Genomic DNA, 20,535 nt, shown 5'->3' on the forward strand with positions numbered 1-20,535 from the left:
TGTCTATTCATATTTTAATAGCTGATGGACATTTTAATGCTGTGATTGAGCAAAGCCATCGAAACGGTCAATTTGGCTCCGTCAAAATGCCAATATTTCATGCAAAGCAAATTAACTCATGGACGGCCTGCTCACCTTCTTTTCCACAGAAGCTGCAAACACCTCTTGCACTTCATTTATAAATGACGCTTACCCTACGAAGACCCACGGCTACTCGATGTGACAGTGAGCTGTTGGGTAATTTCTCCATTAAGTCGCAAATCTCAGACATTTATAGTTGCTCTTCATAATGGCTTTATAATGGAAATTATCAGCATAATCGTCCGTCGTAAAAGTTAATAAATTTCGGCATATGCTCAGGGTTAGCTAATGCAAGAGGTTAATGGTGTTTCTTCGGAAACGGGCGGAGCGTTCCGTAAATTTACCCCACCATGCCGTCATGCTGGAATGTAGGGCTGTCGCACCGTTACGGGATGGAGATAATGAGCACAGATTTCTGGGAAACAAAAGCCAGAGGTTTTCAAGCTGAGGAGATTCTCCATTAAGGGTGAAGTGCTTTGTCAGCCGAACCGCACTGCATCTCACTTAACAAGATTAGGTGAATTTAGATCTACCTGCTCTGCTTTCTGGGGAAATAAAATCTGTGAAATATTTGTAATACCTTGAGCAATCAAGAGCTTCTCTGGAGTCACAGACTGTTAGATGTTTAATTCACTTTCACAGGCTGAATTCAGACATCAGAGACGTAATTAGTCACCTTCCTGAATGCTTTTCTTCTTCCCCGCAGACGTTTTTCCACTCCTCTTATCTCTCTCTCCCTCTCTTTCCATCTGGCTTCCCAGCAAGGCAGGACAGAATCCATCGAGAACAGATGTTGCCTCAACTAGCCACCTATTTTCCCACGCGGCGGGGCAGAAACGATTCTTCCGCGTGCCCTTTAAAAACACGTAGCTGCAGACGGAGGCGGGGGCCCCGAAAGGGCCTCGTCTTTACATAGATTTGCACGTCATGTGAGACATAAACATGTAGGCTGCTTGCACACAACAAGATGAATAAACATGACATGAGCGACTGTACTGTACGTGCCTGTAAGCATCTATCTGAAAGGCCCTGTTGGGTAACTCAGTAGCACTCTAGTAGCATGTACTGCTTATTTCAAAACCCATGAGATGTCTCTGAAACTGGTGATCTGTGATGGATTGGTAGGTTCCTCCATCTTGGTTCTTTGCTAATGATACAGAACCCTGACTTAGAACTTTTTTTGGTTTTCCAAAATGGGGGTAAACGTAAAGCATTAAGGGGTCACAAAGGTCTGTTTACACCATGATGACTATGAAGATAACTATAACCATATATGCATCCACCGCGGTGAACAATGTGTTTATTCTAGCCTGGTGCTCTGCAGTTTTACATTTTAAATGCATAAGCCCTTTAAATTGGCATTTGAAATAAAAATAAAAAAATCCCTATAATATTGTTTTGCTATCGTTATAGTTATTGTTGTCATCCCTGGAGTGAACAGGCCTTTAGCTACATCCCTAATCGAACACATCTTGTCCATGCAGCTAGTAAATATCTTCAGGTTTGCTCGAAAACGGCAGGCAGCGGTGTTGAACTATTGTTGCACTGCATTCTGAAATGGCCCTACAGGACTGCTGTTGACAGCCCTGGGCAAGTTTGGAATAAAATATAGAATTGGAAAATGTGTGTGTGCGTTTTATAGTTCAGCTTGATACAGGATAGCATAGAAATGTTGCAAAACATGGAATACAGAACATAGTTTAGTGTGATTGGTGGGCCCATGAGAAGCCGTTGTAAAGTATGTACACCTTTGTGACCAGAAGGGTTCGAATATCAGCGTTTCACTATATGATTATCATGACCAAAAGATTTCACGATAATAATATTATTACAGTATTGAAAATAAATAAATAATGCCATTAGTCGATGTAATCTTTAACTTTGTGTGTTTGGCCAATGAATCATACTCGAAATGTGAGTGTAGACAGAGCTTGCAACCATTGTTCTTTCTCTTGAGGCAAAATGTTAATCGACACCTACAATGTTGAAAGGAGTCGGTGTCCGAAATCGTTCCCTAACTATCATTCACCATCCCCTACATTTCAGGGCTCAACAATAAGGGATGCCCTGGAGACTATCGGGCCTGTTGACAGAGCCAGTACATTTAGAATCACTTGCCCGACCGGGCCAGTAGAAAAATCTTTAGCGGGGAGCATTGCATTTGTTTTCTAATATAGTCCATCTTCTGTCAAGAGGCGGAAATTCATTTAGCGCAACATTGGTTGTACACTTGCAATTGTGACGCATCATTGGATTGAACGAGTTCACTCAATTTACACTATAAATTCGGTCACTAGGAAAGTCCCCTCAAATAGTGTACTATATTAGGATGTGAAGTGTTAACGAAATATCAATAATTACAGCTTTTCCCTTTTGAGATATACACGTTTTTTTAAATCGTTTTATAGCTTGATGCAAGAATCGTTTGTGGTTGTTTTTATTCAATGTAATTTTTTATTGCAAATTGCTCTTATCATATTGCTGTGGTTGCTAAAAATATGCGAAACATATAAGAGCAGGATTAGGTTTGCAATTAGTCATTGTATCTGTAATGTCATTTTAAAAGAAGACACAACTTTTCTGTTTTATTTGTTTTGAAGTATCTAGCTCATTTACCCAGAAGTCATATAACTAAAGTCCGAGTCCGAATGAAAGGTTGCATCCGTCCGCACGGATGTAAAGAACCGGCACGGTCAGATATCTACAGGAGAGCGAATCTGATGGGTGGACCCACACTGCTCGCTTTGACTGGATGTCAGCCTGCTGTCAATACCCATCTGCTGTTGGACCCTACGGATGAGTGAGGCAAGTCTATCGGGTTTCAGAGATGAAGAACTGTTGAAACACTATTTGGTTCCAGCTTCTACTTTGAAGTGGGACAGTTTCAGCGAGCTACGTTGATACTCTGTTGAGATGGTGTTGTTTTTAGTTTCAGCTGCTTGAATTAATTTTACAGTACAGGTACACTTAACTCCAGGTTAGGTTCTTTTAAAACCTTCATTTATGAGCAACTATTGATCGAGAGCGTTGTCCAGAAGGCATTAGGGCCTGGCCGACAAATGTGTTGAGGTAACGAATGTGGTTCCCGTAATCAAATAAAAAAAAATGCTTTGGACACGGTTTACACTAGGATTTTGCTCTGGCCACGTTTATTGGATCACAGGAGATTGATGTGAATACACAGGGTCGAAGTTTCGGGCTTTAACCTGAAAATTGTGCCTCTGTAGAGAAGCCGAGATGCATTTTTAAAGAGTCCTGAATGAGACAAGTTTGTCTCTCATTCGCTTTGCTGTCTTTTATCAGCTTTAGCCGTCTCGGTCATATGTTTTCATTATGTGATGTATTCATATTTTAGATACAACATCTACAGGAGCCAAATTGGCTGGTGTATTAAAATCAATGCGTGAACCTTCATCAAGTTCAACGATAATGAAAACCTGGACATGTGTATTGAACCACTTAATTTTTAATGACAGAGGAAAACCAAGAACTTGGGGGGCTCAAAACCGCACACAATAAAGGAGGCAGGGCTGAAAGAGAGGTAAAAAAACGAGCAACATGAAAAGAGAAAACATCATCCAGAATATGTAATTAATAAATAATGTCATTATTTATTAATGGTTGTTCTTGCTGTACTCTTTTTGTCGGTGTGTGGCTTTTCTGGAAACCGAGGCTGCTTTTTGTACCCCATGTCTTTCTTCCGTTCCCTCTCGTTTCTTTTTATTCCCGTCTTTAATCTTTTTTTCCCAAAGCTTTGGTTGTGGAAATGAACACTGTGTCCTTTTCTCAGAAAGATTCATTCTCTCGCTCTCCTTATTTCACAACCAGCGTTAGGGAGAAACTAACTAAAAGTAGCAACACTATTATCTTAACCACACTTGACAGGGTTGGCTTTTTATCAATAACTTTTTTTTACGAGGACCATTGTAGTAAACCCAAATGCAATGTTTTTAAATGTTGCGTTTGAGTACAAAGTGATTTTCACTTTTTCTTACACTGTTGGATTGTTTGATTTATTATAGCAGATTGTACTCTCTTTCTCATATGTGGCTTTTGGAAAGTTTGATTTTCTTTTTGTGAATTGGTCGTTTCAAACGGCTTTGTGAATCATTGGAATGCCCGAATTACCAAAACAAAACAATGAATCCAAAAAAGAGAGAAATTACAAAAACGAAATATATACCCGAAATGACGTATTGTAATTGGCTGTTTTTGTTAGCATTGAGCAGCTAGCGACGTTAGCATACAATTAGTAGCGTGACCATATTTTAGGCGACTTTAATTTTGTAGCTTGACCATGGTAGTTTTTACAAGGTGGCTAATTCGTTTGAATTTGTACAATGGGAACTGTACAAAAACGTACAAAATGTACGGAAAAGCTAATCGTAATAAAACATACCAAGTACGATTTAGCAACCTCGTAAAATAGTTACGATTTGATGTGAGATTTTGTTGGTTAGATTGTAGTTTATCTATTTAAACTAGTTATTTGACTGTAGTTTAATTTAAGTAACTGAAGGCTGCAATCTATAACTTCCCCGGTTTTAAATAAAAAAATGTTTTAGTGATAATCTTAATTGTAGTTCAACAACCTTGAAACTGTATCTTGCAAAATGACAAGCTATTCAGTTTTTAAAGTTGCTTCCCAACACTCATGTCACCCCCTTGCAAGTGGATGACACCCATCCAATCTGTCCTAACCCAGCCTATTAAAGTGAGGTTAACCAAATGAAATGCAGACACTGGAGAGCGCGAGAACCTTGACCGAGGACGGAGGACTTGAGGAGCCGGCAGCGAAGGGAGAGCGGGCTGGAGTAAATTAAAAGCCTCTAATCTGTAAGTCTAACAGCATGATCACAGCACAGCATGCTGGGACTTTAAAGCGATGAGACAGGAAATGGATCTCCAGTCAGAGAAGATCAGGATGCATTCCCAATGAAGCTTGTGGACGATTAAGAATTCAGGAAGCCTGCCTGTTAAAACGCAGATTGCGTGTCAAGGGAAATTGTCTTAAATGTCAAGTAATGGTACTATGTTATTATCACTGTATGTCGTATGTTTTTTTTTCAGATTAAAGGATATGGATAACAATAGCTAGGTTGTAATATGATGGCTGTGTACCACAGTACACGAATGATAATTTCGCAAATGGATGTCTGAATATTTGAAACTCAGAAAGGGATAGTTCACACAAAAATGAACGTCATCATTTTTAACACTAATGTCTGTATGGCACTTTCTTGTGTTATAAAACACAAAAGAAGATATTTTGAGAAATGTGGTTATATGTCTATAAAGTTTTTTTTTCCAAAATATATTTTGTGTTCTGCGGAAGAAAGTCACAAAGGTAGGAATTATTTTGTTGAGTAAAAGGGTGAACTATTCCTTTAATAGCCTACTTTATCATCAGACCGTTAAGTTTTCTGGGTTTTATGCATAAATATAGTTCTATAAACACTTGCAAATAAACAATTTAAAATGGTGTTGCATTGTGGTACACTTGCCATATGGCAACATGCATATCTCAAGTTACAGTAAACAATGTTAAACAAAGTGTTTCTGTAAACAATGGCTATTTAATCTAAAAGAAATGCAATGCACAAATCTATATAGACTCTGTTAACAATGATGAAACATATTTCAATAATGTCTTTTTTTCAATACGGAGTTGAATACCACACTGTCTATGGGATCTGTCACAGAGGATCTTTGCTCTTTGTCTAAATGACCTCTGGGATTAATGGTCTAATCTGTAGCCTGCATTCTATAATCCAGTCTCAAACACATGCCATTGTGCCCTTTGACCGGCCAAGAGATTATTTTTTTATTTGTAAAGTGCATTAAGATGAACGCGTTAATAATAATCAGTACACGTGTGTAGTTTCATCTTTTTTTCATCTGAATATGAAGCCTAGTATTGTAGACACATTATGATCCCCTGAATAATCAGTTGGACGGGTTTTCGTGCTTTGTTTATTGTGATGGATTGCTGAGCACTCTACTTGGTATTTTGGATGAAACGGGGAATAATTACCTCAGTTTTCCAACTCTAATTCTTTGATGTCAGAGAGAATGCATCACATTATACTTTCCTTTCCGGATCAAACAGGCAGTAGTGATATTCATCTTGAAAGTTTTTTTTTAGAAACTAACAACTGTATTTAGACACCGCAAATGTATGAGTTGCATTAGATTAAACAAAGTATCAAACCAAGTGTATAATTTGCAAACAAATGATGGCAGGCGCTTTTCTCACAGCTAACTTGACTTCCAAACCATTTGTGGAGCGATTTTAATCAACTGAGTTCAGGAATTCATTCCCAAAATTTAATTTAATGCCCATGAATAACTTAAACGTTTGTACGTGCTATATTTGTTTAGAGTAAATGACACTGGTTTATATTATGGCCTATTGTAAACTGCAAGGAACTTTCTATATTTTTAAGTGTGGCTCAGTTGTCTGATACTTTTGGGGGTGTCTGGTTCAATGAGATTTAAAGAAAAGCAAATAAAGTCTGATGTTCAAAAGAGACCCTAAAATATTTTTCAAATATATCATTATATGTTTAAACTGCCGCTATTATGGAAGGCGTGAACGCGTTCTGTGGGTCCGCGTCCTGTGCGTCAAAAAGCGCTGTCCACATCTGTGGTGCTGAAATATGCTTTACAGACGAGCGGACCTGCCCACCCCTCTCTCTCTCCCTCTCTCTCTCTATCTCATTCTCTCTCTCTCTCTCTCTCTCTCTCTCTCTCGTACACACAAAACCGATCTGCTCTCTACAGATCCTATCATTCGGCGCGCAACATCTCCACGCCGCCACCGTCGGCTTACGCGTAACGCACCAAACGCAAGCGTCTCTTTCTGAGCGTCACATTCAGACCGTCTAGTCACTTCAGTTGGACCTTTACACTTCGGAATACGAGTCAAATGAAAAATGTATCAAGACTAAGCCGGAAGAAAACTTAGTATGTGCAGAATCTCTTGGGAAGAGCCTGATGTGTGTCTTTGAGAGAAAGTATGGGGGGAGTGTCTCAGTCGTTTCATCACTGGAAACACTAGTTTGAGGTTAGACAGCAGCTGGACCCGAACCCGAACTGCCATTCGGACCTATTTCACGCTGGCTGGGAATATGGTACAGCTTGGATAAGCGTTATTGTGCTTTGGCGAGCTGATGATGACGATGATGATGGACGTCCTGAGCCTCCAAGCGTTCGCACTCCTGTGCGCGTTACCAACCACGCTGGCAGCAAATAACTGTGAGTGCAATTACATAAAAGACTTTTATTGTATGTCAAATGGATGTCAAAATGATATACATTACATTTAAATGTAAATTTTCATTTGCATATAATTTACGTTAGTTGTTATTGAAGGATGACATTTACGTTTATATAACAGTTTAGTTAACATGCGTTTTAATGTAAAGATTACTTTACAATTCAAGCTATGACATTTATTTAAATATGAAAAAATACTTCGACGTTGTCAAAATCTTCCTTTCTGAAAGTTACAATAGCTCTACTTTGTCGCTAAATCGAAGCATGTGTAGCTCAACGAGTTGATCACTGTTAATGTGAATGTGTAATGTATTGGTTTCAGTAAACCCGTGCGTTTAATGCTACTGTGACATGTCTAGACTAAAAGTAATGGTTTTGGTTTATACCCACATGTAGGACAATAAACACATTGAAAACATTTCAGGAAACTACGTGTATAATTATTTGGAATTTGAAACGACTCTTTCAATAAATAGACTTATTATTTATTATTTAAAACGGTGTTTGTAGACGCTGCTTTATCAATTTCATTTGGAAAACACGTCCGCTAGAAGGCGCTGTTTCCCTGTATCAGCGCCGCCAATGACATTTAGATGAGTCGTAATCCACGCACAAGGTCCTTTTTAGGAGGACTTTAAGTTTTAACGACTTTAATCAGGGCCATAAATTTCAATTATCAAGATTTACAGGTTATATGTTATTTTTGTGCTGGCATTATTTTAGCTTTTTTCTCTCTTGTTCATGTCTTAAGAATAATTTGAAAAGCTTTATTTTCAGAAGGCGTGCAAAGAAAAGACCAGCGATAAATCGAAAACCCAGAACTATATTTGTGTATGTATTTACGCTATTGCTGTGTTATCCGTTAAACGCAGATTTGCATTATTCCCATAGACAGGCTTGTTGTCTCAGGGTTGTCAAACACAAACATGCAAGTTTCTAATGGAGTGTTTATTTGCATGTGCCTAAACACACGCTTCAAAGCAGCTTAAATATGTCTTTAGTCTGTTTTCGCAAATGTGCACGACTGAAAATGTCATATGATGTCAAATGCAAATTGGTCCAAAAAGTGTTTTGTTGGTTTGTCGATTTTTAAATAGCAAATCAATATTTGATCCTGTCTTGAAGGTATTTGGCCAGTGTGGTCAGTGGAACAATGCTGTAGTTTATGTGATTAACTACACCTGTGCTTACTTTGATAGGTCACCTGTGTGAACTTGAGAGGAACATCCATCATACTGTACATCCACGGAAAAAAAACTTGACACGTCATTGTATGACTTTCATGCCTCTTGGAAACAAATTAAGATATTTTGAGAATGTCTTTGTGGTTTTGGGTCCATACAATGGGAGTCAATGGGGGCCAATGTTGTTTGGTAATCAACATTCTTCAGAATATCTACTTTTATGTTCTGCAAAAGAAAGAAAGGCATACAGGTTTAAAAATGACACAAGGGTGGATAAACGATGAACAAATTGTCACTTATAGGTGTGCTTTCCCTTTAATAGACTTCTTAAGATCCACCGTGATTGGCTCGTTCTGTAGTAACTCGCAGGAAATGGTGTTAAATTAGTAGCGCTTTTCTCGCTAAATAAATATTAGCGTTAGATAATAATTATAGATTACAGATATAACAGAAGGCCGCGAGACATCGCAGGCGTGAAACCATCTGTGGTTAAGCGCTTGCAGTTTGGCAATATTAATACCCGCACTAACCGTGCCGTTCTCATAACCCATTAGGTTGCAAATTATAATTAACAAACTCTTCATACAACAGATTGCAAATAGATAGATGTTCCAATTTCGAATTGCATTACGAGGCAGACAAGGCCTAGAAAAAGGCGCCGAAAATAAACACGCCTCTGTATTGTTTATTGTGTTGTAAATATGATTTCAAGACGTATATGCTCGGGAAATAGATGGATCACATGAAATGTGAGCCAGAGTCTCTTTGAGAGAGAGAGTCTGTTGTCGGTGGCCTAGTTTTTCTTTTCCGCTTTGATCGAACGTGCCTGACAGCATTCGGCCGCGCAAGTCAATTACTCCTTTTAATTACCTGATCTGTAAGGTCCAGACTCTGAGAACTCAGCTGGGACTCTTCTGCTCTTAAATCAGTAGAATAAAGAGGTCGCAGAGCACTGGTCCTCAATCTCAGATGGTTTTGCTTTAGGAGCCCAGATGTTGCTTTGGAATTCAAGAGGTGACCCACGGTACCCACATTTTCAAGGGATAGTTTTTCCCAAAATAAAAAAGAATGCATTCATCCCCATGTTTTTAAAACCTGCATATGATTGTTTTTAATCTGTGGAACACAAAAGAAGATATTTTGAGAAATGTCCCAGTGGTTTTGTGTCCATACAATGGAAGTCAATGGGGGTCAGTGTTGTTGGTGGAACACAAACACCTGGGGAACACAAAAGAAGATATTTTGAGAAATGTCCCAGTGGTTTTGTGTCCATACAATGGAAGTCAATGGGGGTCAGTGTTGTTGGTGGAACACAAACACCTGGGGAACACAAAAGAAGATATTTTGAGAAATGTCCCAGTGGTTTTCGTGTTCATACAATGGAAGTCAATGGGGGTCAGTGTTGTTGGTGGAACACAAACACCTGGGGAACACAAAAGAAGATATTTTGAGAAATGTCCCAGTGGTTTTCGTGTTCATACAATGGAAGTCAATGGGGGTCAGTGTTGTTGGTGGAACACAAACACCTGGGGAACACAAAAGAAGATATTTTGAGAAATGTCCCAGTGGTTTTGTGTCCATACAATGGAAGTCAATGGGGGTCAATATCTTTTGTGCTCCTTAGAAAGGAAAGTCATACAGGTTTAGAAAGACATGAGGGTGGATAATGATTAAATACAATGAATACAACCAATTTGGTGCAAAGCGAAAAAATGAAGTTACACAGTTTTGCTTAAAAAACAAAACATTATGGCCAGAGAATTGCAAGGGTCAGATGCTTTTTGACCTTCTGTAGTTTTCATGGTATTCAAGGGTGAAGTCACTTCTTCTATAAACTCATTTCATGATGCTTTTTACCATAAGAATAATTTTATCTTCTGTCCGTCACACTATCGAACAACCTTGCGACCTGGTCTGTCATGGTGTATCACGGTAAAATGCTAAAAATTATTCCATGACCTCTCCGGTTCATGAAGAGTGTGGGCATCATTCCTAGCTTTCTAACTCTCTAAAGTCCTCTCTCTTTCTCTTTATCCGTCTCTCTATCTCTCCCCCTGTCCAGGAGAGAAAATAGCTGCGCTTGCAGTGTACAGTAGATCATTGTCTAACTCAATAATTGCCTTTATCTTGTCAGCACATGTGTCAGCTGTAATTTTGGCCCCAAACAAGAGGCGGATCCATAACCGCTGTTTGCGTCTGACCTTAAAAGTTAAAGACAAACAAGTTCGCCTCTCCAAACTCCAGACCCGTTCCTAAATGGCCTTTGCTCGCGCATGTTTTTCTCGCTGCGGTGATGTGTTTATCACGACAACGCCGCTGGGTATTTTAAGACGGTTTATAAATGCCAGAAAATCTATTTTGAAAGATGCGTGGGACGGCAGGGTGAGAAAAAAAACAGAAAGAAAATGAAATTAAAAAGGCTGTCTTCCTAAGATCCAGAGAATGTCTTGGTTTTCGATAAATGACAATTCTGTTAGAAATGATAAAGCTGTTTTAAAAATATATAATCAATGTGGAGTTAATCTGAATAGGCGTCAAGGGTAGAAAGCTAATACTACAATTTTGATAAATGTATATTTAAAAAAATATATATATTCTGATGGACTGTGCATTAACTGTTTAATCTGATTGTGTCACCAAATTGGATTTTAAAGACATAGTTCACGCTAAAATGAAAATCCTCTCATCATTTACTCATCTTCTTGTTATTTCAAACCTTTATGACTCTCCATCTTCTGCAAAACACAAAAGAAGAGCGAACAATGGTGGTCCTCATTGACTTACATTGGTTTTGTGTCCATGCATTATAAGTCAATGGCTACCGCCGTTGTTTGGCTTTGAACATTCTTTAAAATATCTTCTTTTGTGTTTTGAACAAGTTTGAAATAGCAAGCAGATGAGTAAATGATTTTGTATTTGTATATAAACTGTACCTTTGATGTTTTATGGTCTTAACTTTGAGTGTCATATTTTGGTGCATAGATACATTTGGCCGTTAAACATTTGGGCATTTTATAGTCGCTCATCATGAAAACAAAACTATGGGTTCGAGCCACCGGGTTTGAAGAATAACATTTGCTGGGTCTTAAAACGTTTTTCCGTTTAGTGGCATCTGAGCTTCCATCGACAGTTGAAAAGTTTAGTTTGGCTAAAATACACTACAAGACTTTTGCTCAGATTTTCAGTCTGGACTTCTGTCTGCAGATTTGATCAGTTAGTGTGTTTCTATCTGAAACTTTCCAAAAGTCTGCAAGTGTATGATGTTTTTGTTTAATAACAATCCGTTCAGATTTTAAAAGCGCACGCCATCCATTAGGAGAATGTAAACTAGATGTGCACAAGTACTGTACATTGTCTTTTGTTATTATGCCTGCAAAGTCAACCAGGACCCCTCGCTCCCCCAGAGAACTACAACGTGCGATGGATGATTGACGGATCTAATCCATCAATCTGAAGACTTTGCTACTCACAAACCTGAACCTTGGAAATCAGATGGTCTGATGTTTTCTCCCGACACTAGTTTGAGAAACACGGTTCTTTTAATGTATCCTCCCGTAATGAGATGTTGTCTGCATTAGTGGGCGTTTAGATTGAAGAACATATGTTTCGCAACTTCGCAAGCATCACCCAAGGCATAACAAAAGCCATTACAAGCTGCTAATGGCGTTTCACAAATATTCCACAAACTTCTGCCGTCGTCCCACACTTTGTCAGGAAATAATGTCCCTGGCTGTTTCTTACTGTGATCGTGTTTGCGGTGCGCAGAAGAGGTTCTGTAAACATTTCTTCGGGGCTTTGATTCTTGCCATGTGTTGCAGGTTGTGGCTTGTTTTTGTATCTAGTCGACCAATCTGAGGTCTTTGCGAGGAGCGGTGTGTCGTTGTTCCAAGACTGATTAAACAAGGTTAAACACATCGTAGAATCGTGTTTTTAAAGTCAGTGCTAATAATGGACAACTTTCAAGAGCATTTAAAGGTATAGTTCACCGTAAAATTGAAATTCTTGTGTCATTTATTCACCCCTCATGTCTTGTAAAGTCAATGTATGACTTTATTCTTCTGCAGAACACAAAGAAAATATTTTGAAGAATGTTTAAAAGCAAACAACATAGCAGCCCATTAACTTCAATTGTATCACAGAGACAATTCTTTCTTTTGTGTTCCACGGACTACAAATAGCACTAAAGATCTACTCAGTCTAATGTCTTTCGAAGCTCATGTTAATGTTTTTCTTCAGCGAAACTCAACTGGAGTTGTTGAGCAGATTCTCCATCAAGCAATCCACTTTGTCAAAATCCAGAAAGGACAAAAGTAAAAGCGCAAAGTATGACTTGAGCTGTTTGACGTTCACTTTATTCCAAATATTCAAGCCGCATGATAGCTTTGTGTAAAAAGACGGAAATGTACGTTTCCGAATGCTGAAAGTCCTTTGTGTTCCTGCGGTGAATGAGAGAACGTTTAGACAGTCAATACGTGGGGAAGCTCTGGTCATGACCTGCATTTAAACGTCCCTGAGGTGACTCACGATCAATCCAGATCTGACCGCGTTTCTCAGCTAAACTCTCCAAAACAGCGCGTGTTTTGACTGAAAGACAAGCTCTGGAGGAATTCTGAAGGAACATAGTTCTGTCCTTAATGTCCCAGATGGCATAACTTAACGGAACTGTTTACATTTTTTTTGTATAGGTAAAATATGCAGAATGGAGAATGATCCTTTTTTGGGAATAGTTACGTTGAAGGAATACTTCACCCTTCACGTTGATGTATACTTCACCCAAAAATGAAAAATTTTGTCTTCATTTACTCACCTTCGAGCAAATCAATATAAATGTCTTTGTTCTGATGAACACGGAGAAAGATATTTGGAAGAATGCTTATACCCAGACAGATCTTGCCCCCCACTGGTATGAAAAATGACTTTTTTTGTGTGTGTTGAACATTTGTGAAGACATTGTATGTAGGACAGCAAACAGTTCTGGGGCACTTTTGACTACTTCATTTTTGGGTGAAGTGTCCCTTTAAGCCCTTCAAAGCATCATGTGATGTTGAACTTCACAAAGCATGTGGGCTTCTTTAATAATAATATTTAGCTGCTGTCTTGTATCTTTCATTGTTGTAAGTCACCTTCTGTTTCTTAATGGGAACCAATTCAAAGTATTAAACGTGACTGTTAATATTTACTTAATATATACCATTTCCTGAAAAACAGTGAATTTTGGACATCTGAGGTTTCGGAAGGACAGCCATGATTTGTAGTCAAAAGGAATTGTGTGATAATTTCTCATTTCTTATTTTCGTGTTTTACCTGCCGAGGTGAGCTCGGTGTTTCACAGCGGAAGTGAGGTGCGTCTCTGTCGCTGTCAGCTTTAAGTAACAGCCTCCCATTCATTTTCCTCTATTACATCAGCCGTCGCTGCCATGGGCAACCGTTAAAATCAGGTCAACGCTAAATGCCAGGCACGAAGAGAGGGCAAAAACGTGGCCCAAGTCATTTTAATTACCCACAATGCCTTGAGCGAAGGCACCAGGCTGTACTGTGAACGTATAGGGCTTTTCTTAAGTAAATGTAGAATGGGTATGATTTAATATGATTAAAAAGAAACATAGACTGCTTAAATATGTTGAGGTACTTGAGATTTGAGGGGTCAGATTGATTTAAACCCCAAAATCTAGATAATTCGACATTTACGCATTTCGCGAAAACTTTTATTGAAAGTATTCAGTATGTATACCAGCTTATTTGCTTGTAGTTTTAGGTTCTAACCTTACATACTGTAATAAAAATAAAAGCTTCACTCCACAGCGGATATGCTGTTTACCGTCTTCAAACAGATCTAGGACACTCCGGCTACATGAGGAAATCTCCAACAGGATTTAAATTAGTGTTTCACACGTTCTACAGGATGTTGCTGTCCATGCATTCAGTATTTCACTTTAAGCTGTAGTCTTTCTTGCTTTCTCTCAATGCATCCGCCGGAAAGGTTTTTTTGTGCAACCAGACCCATTTCAATGTGGGAAGAGCTTTTTGAGAATCACATTAGAAATCATATGTTCTGTCACAGCTCGAATGCACCAAGACGTCCGGGGAATTCCATTAAAGGTGGAGAGTCTTAAAAGTGGAAAACATGGACTGTCGTGCTGGGTTTGCATCGGGCCGCTTATACGTCCAATAAAGCGTAAGAATACGGCCCTGGGGGGGGGTTGGCTTTGAACTGCCGCCCGCAATTTCGTGGATTCTCGCGCGCGCTAATAGCCTCGTACATGTTTTTCAAGAACAGCATTTGCTTAAAAGCTTTGGGTCTTTTTTTTAAAAGGGGCAGCGAACAGTCGAGGATTCGATTTGGCACATGTTTTTGAGTGCTTTTGAGACTGGTTTTTGTGACGCATTCTTCCGTCCGTACTAAAACGTCGTCTGATTGTCTAGCAAGCAAAACAGCGAATAGGACGAGCAATCCTCGATCTAATATCTCCACCGCGAGTTGTTTTTCACCCATAAACATTAATTTCACAGCATGCATATGTCAGTAGAAAACACAGTGCTGACTAGGAGAATTTCCAAGGTAAACAAAAATTTTATTTCTTCCACCCACCGGCCCGTCGTAGCATTCATACAGAGAATCCTTGTGATCCCAGTAGAAACAATTACGGGTAGCATGTTTGTCAAATATAAGAAAAACAATGTATTTTACAGTCCAACAAGCAGCCACGCGTGTGCGTGTGCAAACATCTCAGGGCTTTCGTGTTTGTCATAAATTGCTCTTTGTAGGTGTTATGTATATTATCCAAGAGCCGCTCTTGATTAATTAAACTGTTTTATTAATTACAAGCATGCGCGAGTACCCTCGGTTGTCACTAATTAATAAGCTAAACAGAGATGAATATTACCATGATTAACCAATCATGTTAGTAGTAATCAGCTCATTGTATTCGATTACAATAAATATTTTTTAGCATAATGATTAGCAAAAATATGTAAATGATATGTATCTGCATAAAATCTGCAGCCAAAACAAGATTTACATTTGCGATCTCTATCACCATCACTGTTTGAATTATAGAATTGCAGGTGACCTTTAACATTCAGTACTTATCTTTAGTCAGACTTTTTCTGACTAATAGTTGTTAAAAAAAATTATATTATACAAAATAATTATATATATAATTATAAGAAAAGAGTTCAAACACAGATTTTTGTTTGAATGATAAAAAGTAAAGTGATTATTCAAAATTCTACACCTTTTAAATGTATCTTTCGTATTCCTGTCTGCCCGACACACTTGCTATCTCCCAGAATGGATCTCCCACTTTATGATCACACTATATCAATTTCTATCTCTGACTTTTACCCTCAGAGCATCAGGTGTTAAGCAGTCGCCAAGTCTATCTCGCTTCCCCTCCGCGGGAAAATCTAATCTTGACGTTTCCGCTTGTGGACATTGAGCGCCTGCGGATTCCTCTTCGCTCCACACGCCCATCACCGCACGGGCACAAATCCCCTGTCAGTCATCTTCATCATTCATATTTATGAGTTTTAGAAACATCACTCGCTCAATTTGCCTGCTTTACTCGCTTACAGAGGAGAAGATAGCCGGATAGCGACAGACACCCTGTTTAAAAATGCATCGTGGGGCGGATTTTAAAAGTATTCGTCTGGACGAAACTTGCTTCAGAGGTTGCCCGGTCTTCTCATTAGGGATTTTTCGGAAACTAAATATACCGCAGAGCATGAGGACGGCGTTTCATTTACGGCATATTTGCCCGGAGACGTCCTACGTCTCTCGAAACCGTTGTAAAGGGAGAAAGGGGCGAGTTCTTGCCCCTGGCCTCTCTCCTTGCTGTGACCTTACTTGACGCTCAGCGTTTCATGTGTTTCTAATCCTTATGTCTCTCTCTTTCTCTCTTTTAACTCTCTGTCCCTCAGGAAAACATTTGCAATACCGTGAGTGATGGTATTTGATGTCAGGCTCATTCAGAAAGCTTTTGAAAGGTTAATTAGCTGAGAAATCAATTTGGCTTCCTCAAACACTCAAGTGAGACTCATAGATCCACTGACACTATCTATCCTTCTCTCTCTCTAGCTTTCCCTTCATTATCCTACCTCACATGTTTACTTGATGATTGAAGGCCCGTAGTCCATTTAAGAATGAAGTTTACCACATTCACATTGACTGCTTCCCTACTGGTCCATTAACCGGTGTCTTCAACCAAGATTGACGTCAAGAATTAACAAACCATTTTCTTCATAATATGCCATCTTTTGTGCATTTATATTAAAAAAAGATGACAATGTAGTGCATAATTTTGCAAATTAAGGAAATATTGAATCGTGACAGTATAAACATATTTAATAAGGCTTGTTTTTGCTATTATTGCTTGTTTTATTTTTTCACTTTTTAAAGTTTGCCAAAACTTTTCGTGCAGGTCATCTTTGCTTCGGAAATATGTTTGGCTATTAACATTCTTTCTCCGCCCATGCTGCCTAGATGACATCATAGCGAAACTTGATGACAGTAATACTTCATATTTAATAATTATGTATAACACATCAATCTTATATGGGGTCAAGAGTGGTTATTCAATTGTTTTTTTAAATCTCTATGGATGGTTTCATCGGACACAAGCACCGGGCCCAATGTTAATTTCCGGTCTGTTTTTGTTGATCGTTCCGGCTAACTATTAATATTTAATTTTATTTATGTTAATATTCATTTATATTAATATTTTATCGTATAATAATTCAACAATTTACTGAATTTTATTGTATATATTTAAAAATAGGTCGTGTAACTGTCGCATGTAAATTTAACCACGTAATGGTTTGGTAACCTAAAATAATACTGGCTAGACATTATACTTACTAGCTAATGGAATTTCCTTAACTTATTATTTATAAAGTTATTTATTTTGCTTGTTATAAAAAAATTACTGTGTACTGGTTTGGGCCACAAAAGCGTGCATGCGCAGTAACATTTTGTTTACATTTGTTTATGTTGTTGCATCGAAACCGTCTCTATATACGTGGAAAATTGCGGACACGTATTTCAAGGACCATTTTGTACAACATTTGTACAGAACGACGTCTTGTTGTTAACATCGTCTGTGGTCACCATAGTAATCGCAAAATTTGATTGTGTCATTTGCATTTTCTGTTCTAGATCACTGCAACGGGCCGCTCGTGTCGTCTCTACCCCCCACATCGTTCCAGAGCTCGACGTCCTTCTCTGACAGCCAGTCGCCGTATTTAGCCAAGCTCAACAGAAAAGACGGTGAGCGACCGAAAAGCAGAAAAACATGCTTGTTAGCTTAAGGAGGTGTTGCTACATGATTTGACAGAAAATGTATTACTTTCCATTATGTTACCCTCTTGCACACAATTTCTTATATAAAAATTATTTAGTCTTTATTATGATTGATGAGTCTGATTGGATGAGCGAAGTCTGAGCTCAAATGTGATTGGATGTTTCTTAAAGTAATGTAATGCAAACTCTTATCATCCCACATTCAATTATTAAACTACTTAGTAACATCAAATTAATTATGTCATTTAGTTTTAATAGTTAACGTAACAATGAATCCAACATGGATCTAGATCCAGCAAGCATACTTTGTCATGTAAAAAATCCTATTTTGAATGCCAGCATGGAACATTTCAAGCTAAACTTGTGACCAAGTATTATGCAATGTTCCTCAGCCTTAAGGGTTGATTTGATTTGAATTCAGTTGACTTACAGGTCAAGAGACAGGTCAAGAGCTCGATTTACTCTATTGCCTGACAGAACGCAGACGCCCTTCGTGACTCAGCATGCACATGCCAGCGGATCATCGCTGTGTGTTTACTCCAGCACTGGAATTCCCATCCATTTGTGCTGTGATTTAAACGGATACGGTGCCAATATAAGTTAGATTTCCTAATTAGTGTGCGCAGCCAAGCTTAAAAGGAGCACACTTGGCAGGCTCCCCGAAAGACGTTGTGGCTGGCTGCTGAACGCTGCTTTATACCTTTTTTGCTTTTAATTAAAAGTTTAACTTTGGTTAATAAGGGAACGTTTTTTGATACTCGATTCAAGTAAAGATCTGCGTTAAGTGTGTTACCCAGTGTTAATTGAAAACAAAGCCTTTGGGTTGATGGAAGGAATGCTGATGACTTGACAATGTTTTCCAGATTTGTGGCGTCGAAGCTTTGATATGCATTGACTTGGTAGCAAGCACACTACACATCCACAATCAGAATGATATATTTGCTTTACTTAAATTATGGCTCCATCACACTTCTACAATTTAATACAAAAATTTGGATTAACACCAGAGTATTGTGTGTTCGTGTATGTGTGTAAGGAGGAGGTGGCTGGGCTCCAGAGCGCACAGACAGACAGCGATGGCTACAGGTGGATCTGCGGGAACGGGTCGAGGTCACAGCTGTGGCAACCCAAGGTCGTTTCGGAAGCCCTGATTGGGTGACGAGCTACATGCTGCTTTACAGTGACACAGGAAGAGCTTGGAAGCAGTTCAGACAAGAGGACAATGTAGGGGTCAGTACTCTAAAAAAAAACCTTATTATATTTATAATGCATTAGCACTGGAAATAAGTACAGTAAAAGCTTTCTTGATAAAGTGGATCAGGGCCTTTTTATGGAATAGGACGCTCGCGCTTCCATCATTCTTTAGCTTCTATGTCTTTACCAAACTGGAATAATTTGAAGGAAAAAATGAATTTATTCCCACTGTGCTTTCGGACACTTGGCAACCGCCTTTCGTCTAGAACCGGCCATCCACGTAATGTTCACGGTTTAATTAACGACTCGAATTTAATTTAATCACTTAAACGAAGATTAAATACACTCCTGGTCTTGAGTGATGTGACTTTTATATCCATGGCAAAACTTATTTCATGGTCTCTCGACCTCAGTGGTCACCATGAGCTCGGCCTAAAATCCTCGTCGAATTACTTTTCCTTATTCCGTGATAGTTTTACTTTGACAACTTTGGAATCGATTGATTTGCCAGAGAGGTCGGCTGCATCACCGAACACTTACAGGCAAACAAACGGCCTCGTCCACCTTCCCTAAATCAATACTAGTCATTTCAAAGCTCTACCATTACCCTGCGTTCTTATATAGCTCCGACTCGGTGAGATCTCGTCTGCCGTTACCTAGTCTCATTATGAGTGGTCAGGTTCATGCTAAAGAAATCATGAGCGCTAAACAAACCGAATGCAATTGCATAAAAGTGGATGCAGGGTGGGGGGGGTTCTCCTTCGAACTCATCTCTTACCACTTTTTTTACTTGTGTTTTTTTTTGTATGCTGATGGTTCGATGTTGGCCTCTTTTATCTTCCACCCGACTGGGAAAAAAACGGTGCTGATTAGTTTGAGAAAGGAGTTTAATGGAGGTCTTTGAAGGTGTGAAGCATTTTAATGAGTGGAAGATTAAAAGACGTGGAGCGGGTTTCAAGAGCGCCAGGCGCCCCGGGTCCTGCCCGCTCCTCTAGTAGGCGGCGCGGCTGCGGGGATCACCCCCAGCTATTCTAAACCTGGATGTTTGGATTAGCTGCGACACTATGAGGGCAGCTTTAAGAAACCAATGCAGCCGGCGGCTCCCTGCTAACCTTTTCGTTTTAGTTTTAAATATTGAAGGTAAATTCAAATTGGCAACAGTTCAACTCTATCTATAGATAATTGAAGAACGTTGCCTGAAACTCTCTGATTGTCTGAGAGAGTTTATGTGAGGTAAACTCGTGTTGGTTTTTATATATTTACATTACCTGTTAGCTGCGGTAAATTGATGTCCTTACAATGCAGATTGCCTCATGGTACCAGAAGAACGCACACGGTCCCAAACCCTTCACTGGCGGTTCTCCTTAGCCGGGACATCAATGGTAGCAAACAGGGGGAAATTTAAGATCATTTCACGCTTTTAAGTTCTCAAAATATCAGGCTCTGGAAAAATGTCTGGTATACTATAAGAAAATATTTGTCATTTATATGTCACGGCTT

The 20,535-nt window shown here is 39.0% G+C and overlaps 1 protein-coding gene across 1 annotated transcript in view; it reads left to right on the forward strand.

Moving 5' to 3' along the window:
- Window positions 1–7,265: 7,265 nt before the first annotated feature.
- cntnap5b (contactin associated protein family member 5b) overlaps window positions 7,266–20,535 on the forward strand; it is a gene marked incomplete at its 5' end in the record, with an annotated part of 40,652 nt that continues 27,382 nt past the window's right edge. The window contains 3 exons of the mRNA XM_079471020.1: window positions 7,266–7,338; window positions 17,698–17,808; window positions 18,878–19,071. Coding sequence (XP_079327146.1) covers window positions 7,266–7,338; window positions 17,698–17,808; window positions 18,878–19,071 — 378 coding nt within the window. The remainder of the gene's footprint in view (window positions 7,339–17,697; window positions 17,809–18,877; window positions 19,072–20,535) is intronic.

The sequence above is a fragment of the Barbatula barbatula genome, assembly GCF_947034865.1.
Source record: "Barbatula barbatula genome assembly, chromosome: 13".
In the NCBI taxonomy this organism is placed as follows: domain Eukaryota; kingdom Metazoa; phylum Chordata; class Actinopteri; order Cypriniformes; family Nemacheilidae; genus Barbatula; species Barbatula barbatula.